The 15,325-nt window shown below is 46.4% G+C and overlaps 2 protein-coding genes across 5 annotated transcripts in view; one reads left to right on the forward strand and one right to left on the reverse strand.

Annotated features, from left to right (window-relative positions):
• LOC121869077 (solute carrier family 12 member 6-like) overlaps positions 1-15,325 on the forward strand; it is a 149,071-nt gene that overhangs the window by 1,801 nt on the left and 131,945 nt on the right. The window lies entirely within an intron of this gene.
• On the reverse strand, positions 710-13,959 carry LOC121868969 (eukaryotic translation initiation factor 3 subunit A-like). The gene is made up of 2 exons (XM_042370001.1): positions 13,926-13,959; positions 710-1,257 (listed from the first exon to the last, which is right to left on the reverse strand). The coding sequence occupies exons 1-2, from the start codon at positions 13,957-13,959 to the stop codon at positions 710-712; spliced, it is 582 nt and encodes a 193-aa protein (XP_042225935.1).

The raw sequence follows: 15,325 nt of genomic DNA on the forward strand, positions 1-15,325 counted from the left end.
GTATCGGTAATCGTTGCTGGTCGATCAAGTTATAAACCTGTCTTGCTTAACCCTTAGACCTGCGTCCTTACCTGGGTCCTCGAGACCTTACCTGGGTCCTCGAGTCCTTACCTGGGTCCTCGAGTCCTTACCTGGGTCTTCGAGTCCTTACCTGGGTCCTCGAGTCCTTACCTGGGTCCTCGAGACCTTACCTGGGTCCTCGAGTCCTTACCTGGGTCCTCGAGACCTTACCTGGGTCCTCGAGTCCTTACCTGGGTCCTCGAGTCCTTACCTGAGTCCTCGAGACCTTACCTGGGTCCTCGAGTCACCCACAGGTCCTCGAGTCCTTACCTAGGTCCACGGTCTTACCTAGGTCCTCAGTGCCTAGGTCCTCAGGTCGCCACCTAGGTCCACAGGGGTCCTTACCTAGGTCCACGAGTCCTTACCTAGATGCAAGTCCTTACTGGAATCTCAAATTCCCTTACCTAGATCCACAGTCTTTACCTGAGTCCTCGAGTCCTTACCCAGGTCACTTACCTGGGTCCTCGAGAGTCACCCACCTGGGTCTTCTGGTCCTGACCTGGGCCCTCCAGAGTCACCCACCTGGGTCTTCTGTGGTCCTTACCTGGGTCCTCAGAGTCCTTACCTGGGTCCTCGAGTCCTTGCAGGTCATACCTGGAGTCCTCTAGTCATACCTGGGCCCTGGTCGCTTACCTGGGTCTCCTGGTCCTTACCTGGGTCTTCTGGTCACCACCTGGGTCCCTTGAGTTAAAGCCTGAGTCCTCTGGTCCTGACCTGGGTCCTCTGGTCCTGACCTGAGTCCTCTGGTCCTGACCTGGGTCCTCTGGTCCTGACCTGGGTCCTCTGGTCCTGACCTGAGTCCTCTGGTCCTGACCTGGGTCCTCTGGTCCTGACCTGAGTCCTCTGGTCCTGACCTGGGTCCTCTGGTCCTGACCTGGGTCCTCTGGTCCTGACCTGAGTCCTCTGGTCCTGACCTGAGTCCTCTGGTCCTGACCTGGGTCCTCTGGTCCTGACCTGAGTCCTCTGGTCCTGACCTGGGTCCTCTGGTCCTGACCTGAGTCCTCTGGTCCTGACCTGGGTCCTCTGGTCCTGACCTGAGTCCTCTGGTCCTGACCTGAGTCCTCTGGTCCTGACCTGGGTCCTCTGGTCCTGACCTGAGTCCTCTGGTCCTGACCTGAGTCCTCTGGTCCTGACCTGGGTCCTCTGGTCCTGACCTGGTATCTTGGGATTTATTTAGGGAGGCGTGGGAAATATAGACTGTGGGAGATAATGGGAAATTGTGGGAAATACAGATTTAGAAGGCCTGAGAAATTTTAGGCAGGTGTGAGAAATATTTAGGCGTAGTGGGAATGATATCAGTTTGAGAAATACTTAAAATTCGCGGGAAATATTTACAAAGTGCGGGAAATACTGGGGTTGTCTAGGGAAATATTTTGGAAATACTTTTAATTCTCGTGAGAACTATTTATATGGCCAGAAATAAACTGGTGATGGTCGTGGGAAAAATGAAAGAGTATGGGAAAAAATAAGAGTGGGAAAAAATGTGAAAGCGTTGGAAGTATTTACATAAGTCAGGAGAATTAGGTTAGGTTAAGCTAGGTTAGGTCAGGTCAAGCTAGGTCAGGTCAGGTTAGGTTAAGCTAGTTTACGTCAGGTCAAGCTAGGTCAGGTCAGGTCAGGTTAGCTATGCTAATATACAAACTATTTCCATTTAAATATTTTATTTATCAATATTAAATTTCGTTCATCCAATCATTTGTGTGTGTGTGTACACTATTGACTATGTGTACATGTAACCGTGTATGTACCTCTGATATTGACTGTGTGTGCGTCTTTACGTATGTGAGGTATGTGCACATCAATAACTGGCTGTGTAAGTATGCGTGTTTACAAAAATGCAATCGTGTGCGTTCAAGTTGGCTTTTCATCAACTACTTATCGTGTGTGTGTGTGTGTGTGTGTGTGTGTGTACATGTGATTAAGTCAATTTTATCACTTCACAAGGCAGTGGTAGTGAGCCTCTGTTTTAAACTATTGTAAATCACTTGTAAATGTGTAAATCGAACACCTGTAAATGTTTAAGTACAAGAACTGTAAATTGTAAATGATTAGGTAGAGTTTTGGGGTGTGTTGACTCTCTCTCTCTCATTCAGACACAGCCTATTGTCAAGGGAACTACGCTCACCTTCCTTCCTTCCTTCCTCCCTTCCTTCCTTCCTCCCTTCCTTCCTTCCTTCCTTCCTTCCTTCCTTCTCTCCCTCCCTAGAGATAATTTTACCCTCCCTTACAAAGGTCAGTTCTGGGAGTCTCCTTACCTCAGGGAGACCGACAGCCTTGGTAACTCCCTCCACCACCACTCCCTCCCTCCTCCACCACTCCCTCCTCCTTCCACCACCACTCCCTCCCTCCTCCACCACCCTCCCTCCTCCTCCACCCTCCCTCCTTCCACCACCAGACTCCCTCCACCACCACTCCTCCCTCCTCCACCCACTCCCTCCTTCCCTCCACCCTCCCTCCCTCCTTCCACCACCACTCCTCCTCCACCAGACTCCCTCCTCCACCACCACCACTCCCTCCCTCCTCCACCAGACTCCCTCCTCCACCAGACTCCCTCCTCACCACCACCACCACTCCCCCTTCCCTCCTCCACCACTCCCTCCTTCCACCACCACTCTCCCTCCTCCACCAGACTCCCTCCACCACCACTCCCTCCCTCCTCCACCAGACTCCCTCCACCACCACTCCCTCCCTCCTCCACCAGACTCCCTCCACCACCACCCCCTCGTAAGCAGGAAGTGTTCAGTGTTCACAAGCCTCATTAAGGTGTTCAGTGTTCACAAGTCTCGTGGAACACTGAGTCGAATCTGATGTAACTGGCCCATACAACTACCTCGATTATATACGTCATCACTAGCTGACCAATAGGAAGACTGTACATTCGTCATCATTCCACTCTGACCAATAGGAAGACTGTACGTACATTCGTCATCATTCCACTCTGACCAATAGGATGACTGAACGTATGGTGTTTTCGCAGACTGACCAATAGGAAGACTTTAAACACAAAAAAGTCATCAGAATTCCTTTACAGCAGTAGAAGAGTGAACCAATAGGAAAACTTGAAACACCTGACGTCATCGCAGGGTCTGTTAGAGCAGTAGTATAGCGTAATGAAGAGAGTTATCAAGTGAGCGGTCATGGGTAAGTCGGCAGCTCAATAACGTCACCATATTTCAGGAGGAAACTGTTTAATGAGGTGTAACTGGCCACTTATCCCGCCTCCTCTGGTGTAAATAAGGGAAGGAAGCGCTTAAGTGGACGTTCTCGTACCCGGATAAAGCTGTGTGTGTTGACTACCGTTTGGTGTCCTCCTATTGGCTAGAATATGATGACGTGTGTGTTTTGACTGGTCCTATTGGTCACTTTTTGATGATGGAATGGTTAAGAGTGCTCCTATTGGCTAGAATATGATGACGTATAGTTTTGACTAGTCCTATTGGCCACTTTATGATGATGACGTAGTTTAGAGTCCTTTTATTGGCTGGTATATGATGACGGATATATTTAGACTTCTCTGATTGGTGACACTGAGGATGACGAGGTTTAGAGTCCCCTTATTGGCCAGAATGTAATAACTTGCTTTATTGGTAACTTTATGAACACGTCATAGCTTAGAGTCGTGTTATTGGCCAGGTTACTATGACGTATACATTTTTACTTCTCTATTGGTCACTCACTATGATAACGACATTGTTTGTAGTCGTCTTATTGGCCAACCTTTGATGACGTTTGTGTTAAAGCTTGCCCTATTGGATGCTAGAAATATTACATAGATTGCCCTATTGGATGCTAGAAATATTACATAGATTAGTCAGTCCTATTAGCTTATTATAACGTGATGACGCATTCAATCGTCGTCTTCGGCTGGCCAGTTCAAGAAAGAAAACGTTTAGAGTTTATTAATATTTTCCTTTTCGTCAATTTGTAAATGACGTCACATTTTTTAGAATCTTCCCTATTATCAGTGAATGATGATGCAGTTTAAGTCGTCCTATTGGTTAGTTAGTGACGACATACATAGAGGGAGGAAGGTGAGGAGAGGAGTGATGGGAGGGTAGAGGGGAGGATGGGAGGGGAGAGAGTGGAGGATGGAGGGAGAGAGGGAGGATGAGGAGAGAGGAGAGAGGGAGGGTGGGGGGAGAGAGGAGGATGGAGGAGGGAGGAGTATAGAGAAGGGTAACTTAAGGGAGGTTAAGACAGCTGGTAGGTGAGGTCAGGTGTTACAGGTGTGTTGGGCAGGTTAATTAGTGAGGTGATTAGTCCTATGATGTACAGTTCTTCTCCCAGTTCCCCCGACCACCAGTGACAACAACCAAGATGGCGTCTTAACTGCTCCTAGACTCTCACTTCTGTAGTTAAGGGAAAGAGAAGAGTTTAACCTTACGAGGGGTGGGCGTGTGGTGGGCGTGGAAGAGTGTGGGCGTGTGGTTCTTTATTGACTTCCTGATGTTATATGTTAAGTGGTGGGGGGTGATATACTGAGGCTCTCTCTCTCTCTCTCTCTCATTTGTTATATTTCATTACTCATTTATTTATATATTTATATTTGTGTGTGTCTGTGTGTGTGTTAGTGTTTGTTTGCATGACGTTCCGATTTCGGCTCATAACACCCGATTTTGACTCATAACCACCCGATTTTGACTTATAACCACTCGATTTTGACTCATAACCACCCGATTTTGACTCATAACCACCCGATTTTGACCATTTTGTCGTCATATACGTTTCTTTCGCTACCTTCCTTACCGACCGTCATCTACCTGGTGATCGTAGGTAGTCAGAGCTGTTGAAACAGGTGTGTGTCATAATAACAACAATAAACGGTTTATTAATAGAGTTGCAGCCGGTGACTGAAAATATACAGACTTACATTTGATTTAGACATAATATGATATGCATTGAATACATTTACAGGCTCTGTGTGTGTGTGTGTGTGTGTGTAGGTGTGTGTGTGTTTGACATTCAGTTAACACACACACAAAAAAGAGAGAGAGAGAGAGAGAGAGAGAGGGGGGAATGTTTTAATCTAACTCTCACCAACTAAAGGTTGTAAGGATAGTGAGGATAGACCGTAAAGAAAGTGAGGATAGACCGTAAAGAAAGTGAGGATAGACCGTAAAGAAAGTGGAGGATAGACCGTAAAGAAAGTGAGGAGCAGACTGTAAAGAAAGTGAGGATAGACCCTATAAAGAAAGTGAGATAGACCATAAAGAAAGTGAGGATAAGACCGTAAAGAAAAGTGAGGATAGACACAAAGAAAGTGAGATAGACCGTAAAGAAAGTGGAGGATAGACTGTAAAGAAAGTGGAGGATAGACCGTAAAGAAAGGAGATAGACCCAAAGAAAGTGAGGATAGACCGTAAAGAAAGTGAGGATAGACCGTAAAGAAAGTGAGGATAGACCGTAAAGAAAGTGAGGATAGACCGTAAAGAAAGTGAGGATAGACCGTAAAGAAAGTGAGTATAGACCGTAAAGAAAGTGAGGATAGACCGTAAAGAAAGGGTTATGTGTACTTTGATGTCATAAAGAGAGCGGTAGAGCGAGAGACCGTTCTTGGAGGCCGGATTATCACCCAGACGAGGCCAGGCAGCGGTGAGGCCAGGGAGGGAGAATTGTTGGTGATGTGTTGGAGGGAGGGTGAGGGAGAGAGAGAAAGAAAGAAATGGAGAGATAGAGAAAGTCATGGCTGTTGAATGAGAAGAGGAAGGGACAAGGAGAGAGAGAGGGGAAGGATGTGAGAGGGGAGAGGATTAAAAAAGATGAGAGGGGAAGAGAAAGGGGGGCAGTTGGGGAGAGGGAAAGATAGAGATAAATTGAGGGAGGGGGGAGTGGGGTGATGAGGAAGAAGGGAGGAGGTAGGGGAGGAGAGAGACCGAGCTACTGTGGAAATTTCCTGTTTGACTCTCTCTCCCCCTCAATCCCTACGTCAAAAATTCCGCCAATCAGCGCTCGGAGTGATGATGCCTCTGGAAAAAATTGGACCAATCAGGGCGCGGCTAACGGCCTGCCTTTAAGTGGGAGTCTCATTTTCACTCCCTCGTCTCTAATCACGTAGGGATTGGAGGTCAAACAGGGGCGATTATTAAACAGTAGAAGGGGGATTAGTCATGGATTAGCCCGTCGAGGAAGGGGGATTAGTCATGGATTAGCCCGTCGAGGAAGAAACGGATTGGAATGAGGTAAGAGAGACGATTGGTGAGAAGATTGGGAAAAAAGCTCACGAGGAGAAGGATTGGGTAGGGGGAGGAAGACATTGGGGAGATTAGGAGCTGGGGAGAAGCAGCGGCAAGGGAGACAAGTTGACAGAGTGAATTGGGGAGAGTTATGGAGTTTGTGAGTTTATGTTGGGGGGGTGATGTTGAGGGGAGGAGGAGGAGGGGTGATGTGTGTGGGGAGGGAGGGGGATGTTGGAGGAGGGGAGGAGGGGTGGGATGTGGTGGAGGAGGGGTGATGGAGGGGAGGGGGGAGGGGAGGGGTGATGGGTGGTGGAGGAGGGGTGATAGTGGTGGAGGAGGAGGAGGAGTGGAAGATATTGTGGTTGTGGTAGTAGTGGTAGTTGTGTGGTGGTTGTGGTAGTAGTGGTAGTTGTGTGGTGGTTGTGGTAGTAGTAGTAGTTGTGTGGTGGTTGCAGAAACAGTGGTAGTTGTGTGTGTTGTGGGTAGTAGGGTAGTTGTGTGGTGGTTGTGGTAGTAGTGGTAGTTGTGTGGTGGTTGTGGTAGTAGTGGTAGTTGTGTGGTGGTTGTGGTAGTAGTGGTAGTTGTGTGGTGGTTGTGGTAGTAGTGGTAGTTTAATTACAGTTCAGTCTCTGTCCACAATCGACGCCATCTTTTTATCGTAAGTTAAATTCACCAGTTAAATACGACTTAACTTTACCATTAACTTCACTAAGACAAAGTACCTTAATATTCTTTGAGATTTTGGTTTCTGGATTAGGTTTGGTTAGGTTAGGTTAGGTTAGGTTTGGTTTGGTTAGGTTAGGTTTGGTTTGGTTTGGTTAGGTTTGGTTTGGTTTGGTTAGGTTAGGTTTGGTTGGGCTGGTTTGGTTACGTTGGGTTGGTTAGGTTAGGTTAGGTTAGGCACCCGTTGGCTTAGTGTTTACGTTTTTATTGATGGTGAGGGCCGCCAGGTGGCAGCAGGTAGAGCGTGGTAAAGAAAACGGGATGATGGATGACCACAGAAAACCCTCCATTTACCGGACCATCATTTTAACGGGTATAGTCCGGTATAGAGAGGGTTCACGTCTAATGAACCTCGATATAACGAACTGCACTTTCTCATTTAGTCCGCTATATTGAGGGTTCAGATACACGGACGGACAGACAGACAGACCCACACCCTAAAAGACAGAGAAACAGACAGACAGACACACTAACAGACGGACGGACACCGCCGGCCCACAAATGTTGTATAATATGTAAATTTTTTCCATTATTCCGGCCATGTAAAGTTATTGTTTATGTTACCCTAGACACTGTCCCGGGGCCCTCACGTGCACCGGGTGGAGGGCGAGTGGTGAGGTGGAGGGCGAGTGGTGAGGTGGAGGGCGAGTGGTGAGGTGGAGGGATAGTGGTGAGGTGGAGGCGAGTGGTGAGGTGGAGGCGAGTGGTGAGGTGGAGGCGGAGTGGTGAGGTGGAGGTGGTGAGGTGGGAGAGTGGTGAGGTGGAGAGTGGTGAGGTGGAGAGGTGGTGAGGTGGAGGAGAGTGTGGTGAGGTGGAGGCGAGTGAGTGAGGTGGAGGCAGTGGTGAGGTGGAGGCAGTGATGGTGAGGTGGAGGCAGTGGTGGTGGAGGAGAGTGGTGAGGTGGAGGAGGAGGTGGTGAGGTGGAGGAGAGTGGTGAGGTGGAGGGCAGTGGTGAGGTGGAGAGTGTGGTGGTGGAGACAGTGGTGAGGTGGAGAGAGTGGTGAGGGTGGAGGCCCAGAGTGGTGAGGTGGAGGGCAGAGTGGTGAGGTGGAGGGAGAGTGGTGAGGTGGAGGAGAGATTGTGGTGGGGTGGAGGTGGTGGTGGGGTGGAGGGAGAGTGGTGAGAATTGGAGGGGAGAGTGATTGGAGGACGTGGAGGAATGTTTTGGTGGCCTTAACCACACACTGGTCCAATGAGTCTCTCTCTCTCTCTCTCTCTCTCTCTCTCTCTCTCTCTCTCTCTCTCTCTCTCACGCACACACAAGCTGAGACAAAGAGAGAGAGAGAGACTGCACTAATTTAATAATCTTTGTGGCGGGAGAAGATGTTAAGGTTTTATTTCCGGGTTTCATTATGGTGTTGAGGATGTCTTTGTTTATGTCTTTGTTTACGTGTGTGTGTGCGTGCGTGAGTGAGTGAGTGAGTGAGTGAGCTCCCGAATCGAACCATCTGTCTCTATATACCTGTCAAGTCTATCTACCTGTATATTTAACTCAGTCACATTCTAGTATCTCAATTAAGCATCACACCTTGGTTAACACAACACTCTATAAACCAGGTATTAATCTTTTCATCCATCAAAATAATAAAAATGATCTATTATTTTTAAAGGTGGAAATGCAGATTCTTGTAGAGTCTTAAGGTGATTCTGACGCCATTTTGTAGTTTAAGTGAGTTCAATACGCCACTACATCAACCAGAGTTTACTTACTGAAATACTGTATAATTTATGTAAGAAAAGAGAGTGAGTGAGAAGCGTGACCCAGAGCCCCTCAGTGTGCGTCACATGGTGTAAACAGGTGGTGTGAGATGCACCTGGTGAGGGGTAGGGAGGGAGGGAGGTATTCTGGTAGTGTGTCCCCCCTCAAGACGCCTCCCAACCACTCACCCGTAACATAAATTGACTATATTTTCTTAATTTGTTGTTTGGTTAAATATTAAATTATGAAAGGTGAATAAATAGCTTTGTGTGTTTCCTTTATGTGTGTGTGTGTGTGTGTGTGTGTGTGTGTGTGTGTGTGTTGTTCAATAACTCCGACACGCCCGTCATGGACTGCTGGTAGGGTACACACACACACACACACACACACACGACCTCCGCGGCCAAACTCCCAAGGCGGAGATCACTGACGAAACACTCCCAGGTTATTGCCAAAAACACTTGACTTAACCCTTACAGCTGCGGCGGCCGTCGGTAGGAACAGATCAAGTCCAGAATTTGTAGGTGCCTTCCCTGACCTTCAAGCGAACTACTGGCAACCTTTGGAGAGAATCAGTCACGTTGTTGGCATGTTACTGTGTGGACAAGAGAAAGTCATCGTCTTCAAGGGGTTAAGTCATCGTTGTCAAGGGGTTAAGTCATCGTCTTCAAGGGGTTAAGTCATCGTCTTCAAGGGGTTAAGTCATCGTCTTCAAGGGGTTAAGTCATCGTCTTCAAGGGGTTAAGTCATCGTCTTCAAGGGGTTAAGTCTTCAAGGGGTTAAGTCATAAATCATAATGTGTCTAAGATTGATGCCACTTCGCCTGTTATTAATAATCTCTACCTCTCTCTCCACTACCTCCCCTCCTCCTCCACTACCTCCCCTCCCCCACCACCTCTCCTCCCCCACCACCTCTTCCCCCTCACCACCACCTCCAGAAATATCGTCCTCCCTCTCTTCATGTCGTCCTGTGCTTGTAAATCGTCACCAGGTCCTCGTTCGTCACCAACTTAATCTCACTCTTACATCAACACCCATCTCAAGATCTGGTCCCCGTCACTCGCCCCCGTCACCCTCCTCCGTCACCCTCCTCCGTCACCTGTCTCTCCATGTTTCTTTCTTCCGTCTCTTATCTCCGTCACTTACCTGTCTTCGCCACACTTTCCTTCGTCACTCTGCGTCACTCTCCTGCGTCACTTGCCTGCGTCACCTTCCTCCGTCACCCATTCCTACAAGTACCACCTCCGTCACCAGCTGCAGGGTGTTAGTGTGATGTTCGCTTTATCAGGGTCGTGTTTGGGTGAGCCAGCTGGTGCAGGTGGTGTGATGACGTAAGACAGGTGGTGTGATGACGTAAGACAGGTGGTGTGATGACGTAAGACAGGTGGTGTGATGACGTAAGACAGGTGGTGTGATGACGTAAGACAGGTGGTGTGATGACGTAACACAGGTGGTGTGATGACGTAAGACAGCTGGTGTGATGACGTAGACAGATGATTGTGATGACATGCCTGGGTAGGTGTGATGACGTAAGACAGGTGGGTGTGATGAGCGTAACACAGTGAACACAGGTGGTATGTTGCGTATGAAACCCCTCACCCCCCTCTACCCCCGTAAATATATGCCACGAACATCTACTTAATCTTATCAAATAAAAACTCACACCTTGCCAAGTGGGCGTGGGTGGGCAGGCAGGTGGGTGTGGGTGGACAGGGTGAGGGAGTGGGGTGCGTTTAAGCGTGGAATTAGCGGGTAGTGGTGAGGGGGAGAGGGAGGAAGTGAGTTAAAAAGGGGGGGTGAGAGGGGGGGGGCTTGAGAGAGGGAACTAGGGAGGGGGTAGAGAAAGAGAGGGGAAGGGGAACTAGGGAGGTGGTAGAGAGAGGGGGGTGGGTGGGGGGTTAATGTTCCTATACACCACGTGACTTGTACATCATCTTTACTCGCGTTATGAAAGGTTCTGATCCTGTGTTCAATTTTTCCTCGTGTAACTAAAGTGTTTGAACGTATCTCGCCTTCAGAACCTTTTACCCAAGCTATAGTGGTTCTAGGTTCTAAAACTCATATATCAGGGGAGTATTGTGAACCTTTTGCGTTTATAAAAGGTTCAGGTGTGTTAGAAGTGATGTTTGTGTGTTTATATGTCTATCCAGTTTCTTTACGTCATTTGCCTCTGTCTACCCAGCAGTAATTGGGGACCTGGATGTTAATCGATTTGTGGATCGTGTTCCGGGGTGATGGTTAGCCAGTGCAGTTGGCGAGATGTCCGGTCTTCTCGGACTATTCCTTGACACTGGGCCCTGTAACTCGTTAACTTAAGGTGTGGTTGTTGTGTTGGTGATAGCTTCAGGGTGTGGTTGTTGTGTTGGTGATAGCTTCAGGGTGTGGTTGTTGTGTTGGCGACAGCTTCTACACCTTAAACAAATTCACGCCCAAGTAGCCCTTGGGCCGGCCATCCTCGTTACACGAGAGGCATCCATTATTATTTGTGTATCCAACACACCGTGGTATTGTAATGTATTTAGAAATATATACTACTACTACTACTGCTATACTACTAGTACTACTTTTTTTACGTGGCCTCCAGCCTCCGCCAATAGCCAAACCTTCGCCGCCATTTTATTACCTTAAAATTAAATACCCTAATACATAAGTAGCTACTCTAGCTGTATTGAGTCGCAGATCTATGCGGCACTTAGTGACTGTTGCCTCATAATCAATATCCGCAACTGTTATCGGCTTTGGGGCCGTTGCTCTCGTTCCCCTGAGGCAGAGCAAAACAGACCTAAGGAGAAAGAAGGACACTCGACATCTCATCCAGGCTGTAACATAACTTCTGGGCTGCTGCTTCTGTTCGGATATCACCTCCGCGAGTCTAGCGTAGAATCATCTTGCACTTGGTCCCATCCCACCAGAGGTTGTGAACACTAGAGGAGTGAAGCTGCCTTGATCAACGTTCTGAATTCTCTCCCCATATGCCCTTATCTTGTCGTTCTCGTTCCTCCTGTGTGCCGCACCGAGAGCTAAGTTACGGTGACATGCAGCCATGGGATCAAAAATCCTGATGTTGAAGAAGGCTCGCTGTCCCCGCGTCCAGAATCCTCGAGCACTGACGTCAACACGGGCTTCGTTGGATGTGTTTGAAGTCCTATGTTGGAAAGTCTCACCGTCCAATGGAAGGAGGGTCGGTTCTACCCTGACATCACGGCATATTTCCTTCAACATATTTGCTGTGAGATCCCTTACTTCGTCATGCCTCATGCATATGAAGCCCCCTTTCTTGCACACCATGGCGTGATCGACGTCTACAGGAAGAACCACACACACTACTGTTAATACTATTACTACTACTAAAGTTAGGGAGATAAGTGTATTCTCATAATTATAGTGAGATAGAGCTGAGAGTTTCCCCCTGAGAGGTGCAGCAACAATGGGCGGCAGACAATGGCGGCCTAGGAGGTGTTGTGAGGCTCTGGTGCTCGGTCAACAAGTGAGGGGGGGGGGTGAGGTGAGGGGTATGTGGAGGTGAGGGTCTCGACTATTATCTTGTCCTAACCTAATCTGACCTGACCTAACTCAATTCCTAACCCCAAGAATTCGGCTCTAGTCTCTGCTGAATGGGGTTAACATAAGCTCATTTGATAGCTTATAAGGACAATTTTACGTCAGAGCCTCCTGTGACGTCATATTCACACTGACTTCAGCAGCATAATACCAACCTTACCAAACCACATGTAACCGAGCTACACCGTGTGAATGAGTGTACATGAGGTGAACTTAACACACACCTATGTTTGATTTGATTGTGAGAAAAGACTTAGTATTTCTAGAACTATGACGTCACACAGACAGACCGGGTTCCTATGGTTTGTTTGTAGTCGTCGGTGGGGTTGGCAGCCCTGACGCCAGTGTTGATGTCTTGGGTGGTCGTTCATTTTCAGCATATTCATTCACTATTTTAACTATATCTCAATAATATATCTGCTATAATTAAAATTCTATCACTCTTTAATGTAGGAAAATTATATGAACATTTCCTCGGACACCTGACGTCATTAATTACCCCAAATGTCATCACAAGGACAAAATAACTTAGTACACATAAGAAAAAAAAATGGTGGAATGTTGCAATAATTTTAGCTTCAGAGTCTTGATGTAAATAGTGGAATGTGTCTCAGGATTCACACACACACACACGCACACACACTGCATGCTTGGCTATACAGTGTCGAAGCCATGGTTGGATTATTATTATTATTATTATTATTATTATATTTAGCAATGTATATTTTATCCTGATGACTTACAACATTATAAACACAGTCACAAACACACACACACACACACACAAACACCTACACATACACACAGACATCCCCACATACACACAAACACACACACACACACACCCCCACATACACACAAACACACATACACCCCACATATACACAAACACACATACACCCCCACATACACGCATTCACCTACACACAAACACACAGACACGGAAACAAACGCATCAACAGGGACGGCAGACAATTGGCAAAGCGCATTGTATTGATTACCTGAGAACGTGACCCACATAGCAGTGTTACCAGACCGGCACCATCACCCTTCACCGTCATTAATTAATTCATTGATGTGGTAACACTGTCAAGGTCCATCTTTGGTAGAATGCACGCGTTTCGGGGCTTGATAAACGATAATTGGTTCCTTGCTTGTTGTTGTTGTTGTTGTTATTATTATTATTGTTATTATTAATATTATTATTAATATTGTTATTATTTTATTAATATTATTATTATTATTATTATTGTTATTATTATTTTATTATTATTATTATTATTTTATTTATTTTTTTATTATTATAACTTTTTTATTATTATTTATTGGACACTCCCCTACATCCTGTGTAAGGTGAAGCGTTTACAGCGCCCAACAGGGAAGCATGCTAAGTTCATGCTTGCGTTTATGTCTCATGAGTCAAGGGCGTAGAAGCCTGAAGAGTCAAGGGTTAATGTCATCAAGTTATTGGAAGCTCCAACAACTTTCCCTGAATACTAATTCACAACTTTTCGACTTACAACAGGTACCTACTTTACTGCTAGGTGAACAGGGACTAATGGGGGCTAGGAAGTATGTCCAAACAACTTCCACTGGCCCGGGAATTTATTATTATTATTATTATTATTATTATTATTATTATTATTGTTATTATTATTAATATTATTTTTACTGTTATTATTACTATTATTATTATTATCTTTTACCAGTGATGCCAGAACTGTCACCACCTGTAGCCATTGCCCAAAACCATCACTAATTAAATCATTGATGTGGTAACACTGTCAAGGTCCACCTTAGTAGAATACACGCGTATCAGGGCTTAATATACTCTGATTGGCTCCTTATATATTCTTATTATCACACGCCAGTGGTGCCAGAACTGCGTCGCCAGCCTCAACCTGTAACGGAATTACCATTAATTGATTTGTTGATGTGGTAACAGTGTCATGGTTGAATTAAGCAGAATGCACGTGGATGAGGGTATGGCGTGTGCTGATTGGTTCAAGTGGTTAATAGACTGTTCCGGTTAATAGACAATCCCGGTTAATAGACACTCCCGGTTAATAAACTGTCCCGGTTAATAGATAGTCCCGGTTAATAGACTCTCCCGGTTAATAGATAGTCTCGGTTAATAGACTTCCGGTTAATAGACAGTCCAGGTTAATAGACAGTCTCGGTTAATAGACTCCCGGTTAATAGACTCTCCCGGTTAATAGACTCTCCCGGTTAATAGACAGTCCCGGTTAATAGACTGTCCTGGTTAATAGACAGTCCCGGTTAATAGACAGTCCTGGTTAATAGACTCTCCCGGTTAATAGACAGTCCCGGTTAATAGACAGTCCCGGTTAATAGACAGTCCTGGTTAATAGACAGTCCCGGTTAATAGACAGTCCTGGTTAATAGACAGTCCTGGTTAATAGACAGTCCCGGTTAATAGAGGTGTCCAATTACCCGTGGTCGTTATGGTAATTATTTGTCGGAATCCACGCGTTTGAGGGCTTGGTGGGCGTTGATTGGTGCTTTGGTGCTCAACTATTATGATTATGACATAGCAGTGTTGCCAGATTTCCCTCATACATATAGCAGTGTTGCCAGACCTCACATTTGCATAACAGTGTTGCCAGAGCAGCCTCGCCACCTTCAAGCTTCCAGAGTATTAGCATTAATTAACATGGTGTTGGTGTGATTGAACCCAACATCTGGTAACACTGCCTCGTTCTGGCCTATGATTGGTTGATGGGTGGTTGGACGTACAGGCAGTATTTTGATTGGCCGAATTTTTTTTTATATTATCATTATTATTTGTCATTATTATTATTATTATTATTGTCATTATTATTATTATAATACTGTAAAAGTGATTAGTGTTACCGTCGTTACTCACCAGAGGGCAACAGGTCACGGGGTTATTTGAGGTCAACACGGGTCGATTATTGATATTTCCTGAAATATGAAGGTCAACACCACCTGCGTGCCGCCATCCACCAATCATTAATCATTATACTGCAGTGAGACGCTCTGATTGGTGGGTTTTAGCGTTAAGCTCCGCCCACACCATGATATCTCACCAGTTAAATACATTCTAGACATATTAAGACGACGT

The sequence above is a fragment of the Homarus americanus genome, unplaced genomic scaffold, assembly GCF_018991925.1.
Source record: "Homarus americanus isolate GMGI-L3 unplaced genomic scaffold, GMGI_Hamer_2.0 scaffold24694, whole genome shotgun sequence".
NCBI classification, from domain to species: domain Eukaryota; kingdom Metazoa; phylum Arthropoda; class Malacostraca; order Decapoda; family Nephropidae; genus Homarus; species Homarus americanus.